The sequence below is a fragment of the Sinocyclocheilus rhinocerous genome, unplaced genomic scaffold (genome assembly GCF_001515625.1).
Source record: "Sinocyclocheilus rhinocerous isolate Xijiao unplaced genomic scaffold, SAMN03320098_v1.1 scaffold4808, whole genome shotgun sequence".
Classification (NCBI taxonomy): Eukaryota; Metazoa; Chordata; class Actinopteri; order Cypriniformes; family Cyprinidae; genus Sinocyclocheilus; species Sinocyclocheilus rhinocerous.
The window spans coordinates 9,802-11,638 of NW_015665885.1; the positions used below are offsets into that span (position 1 = coordinate 9,802).

At 40.8% G+C, this 1,837-nt stretch overlaps 1 protein-coding gene across 1 annotated transcript in view; it reads left to right on the forward strand.

Moving 5' to 3' along the window:
* Positions 1 to 251: 251 nt before the first annotated feature.
* LOC107731613 (zinc finger FYVE domain-containing protein 9-like) overlaps positions 252 to 1,837 on the forward strand; it is a 16,810-nt gene continuing 15,224 nt past the window's right edge. The window contains exons 1-2 of the mRNA XM_016542735.1: positions 252 to 595; positions 707 to 803. Coding sequence (XP_016398221.1) covers positions 591 to 595; positions 707 to 803 — 102 coding nt within the window. The 5' untranslated portion in view covers positions 252 to 590. The remainder of the gene's footprint in view (positions 596 to 706; positions 804 to 1,837) is intronic.

Below are 1,837 nucleotides of genomic sequence, written 5' to 3' on the forward strand. Positions count from 1 at the left end.
TCATCACAGAGCGTCAGTGCTGCAAGTCACCAGCCAGCTCTCGCAGGGTTTGGTGCAGGGCTGGGTGGAGCCAGGGCGCTGGTGCATGTCCTTGAGTGTGTGTTTGTGTCTGTGTGTGTTTGTGTGTGTGGTATAGGACCCACCTGGTGCAGTATTCGTGACACTCTCTCTCATTCACTCTCCGGGTTGAGGAATAGAGTTAGACACACATATAAACACACACACACACCTCTCGTCTTTAGGCGAGGAGGGTTTGCCACCACTCTAAGCCCAGGGCAGCCATTTAATACGACCTCTGTGTGTGTGTGTGTGTGTGTGTGTGTGTGACGGATGGACTGAGCTTGCACTCGGAGCCAGAGACGTTCGCCTGCTCCAGGACAGACGAGAACTCAGCGTGAGCTTGCGGAAGTGAGCTGCGCTCCGTCCGGGATGAGAGAGGCTCAAGGATGTGCCCTCTATCTCACTCACTTGCGGACTCTCTCTCGCTTAACGGCAAGGGGGACACTTCCTCCTTCGCTCGGCGCACACTAACACTGTCCTGGGAGACTAACATGCAACCCGTGATTAACCTGGAAGAGAGTTAATTTAGGATGAGGTAAGCTTGGGATATCACTGAACTAAATTGAAATCGAGCCCTCTTGAGGCTTGAAGTGTAAATGATCATTTTATTTGGTTAACATTTTTAAGTTTGTAACTTTTTTTGCAGCATCTTTAGTGAATTTCCACATACTGAAGGACGTTCCGTCCTGCTGGTTCTTGGCTTCACTGTTCCCATCTGTCTTGTGGTCGTAGCCGTTTTCACCGTGAGCCAGCATATTTCAGCTTTCGTGCTTCTAGCTGACATGTTTGGGGGTGTCACAGGCAGTGCCAGTGTAATCAGGTCGATAAGCATCTATGAGCCTTAATCAACATAGTGCACAGCGCGGCTGACTCACGGCTGGAGGAGGTGTCAGCACACTGGGCTGTGACTGCACTGGACGTCCTGTTTCTTGAGTTCGGTTTGGTGGCTCGTTGCCCATCATTTTAATAACAAAAGTGCTGTGATTGACACTCAATGCTCTTGCTTGTAAAAGCTTGATGTTTTTGATTTATTAGAATGTGACTCAGCTGAATGAGGTTTGTGCTGTTAGTCATCATTTGGTTTACCGCGTATCAACACCTCGACAACAATAGATATTATAGTGTACATTATATACACTACCGTTCAAAGAGTCTGTAAGATTTTTAATGTTTTTGCAAGAAATCTTTTCTGCTTTTACATTTATTTTTAATCAGAAATAGTAAAATCAGTAATATTGTGAAATATTATTACAATTTCAAATAAGTGTTTTATATGTTAAAATATAATTTATTCCTGTGATTAAAGCTGAATTTTCAGCATCATTACTCCAGTCTTCAGTGTCACATGATCTTCAGAAATCATTCTAATATGCTGATTTGCTGCTCAAAAAACATTTATTATTATCATCAGTTGTGCTGCCGAATATTTTCGTGGAAACTGTGATACATTTTATTTTTCAGGATTCTTTAAAGCATTGAAAGTTCAAATGAACAGCATTTATTTGAAATAGATTTTTTTTTTGTAACATTATAAATGTCTTTACTGTCACTTTTAATCAATCTAATGCATCATTGCTGAATAAAACTATTAATTACTTAAAAAATAAATAAAAATCTTACCCCAAACTTTTGAATGGTAGTGTATATAAATATATTTGACATTTGAACTGCTCTTTCACTGCATTTAAAGGGGCAGTTCGCCCCAAAATGAAAATTGTCACCAACTCACCATTTAGTTGTTCCAAAACTTCTTTTTTTTTTTTTTTTTTTTTTTTTT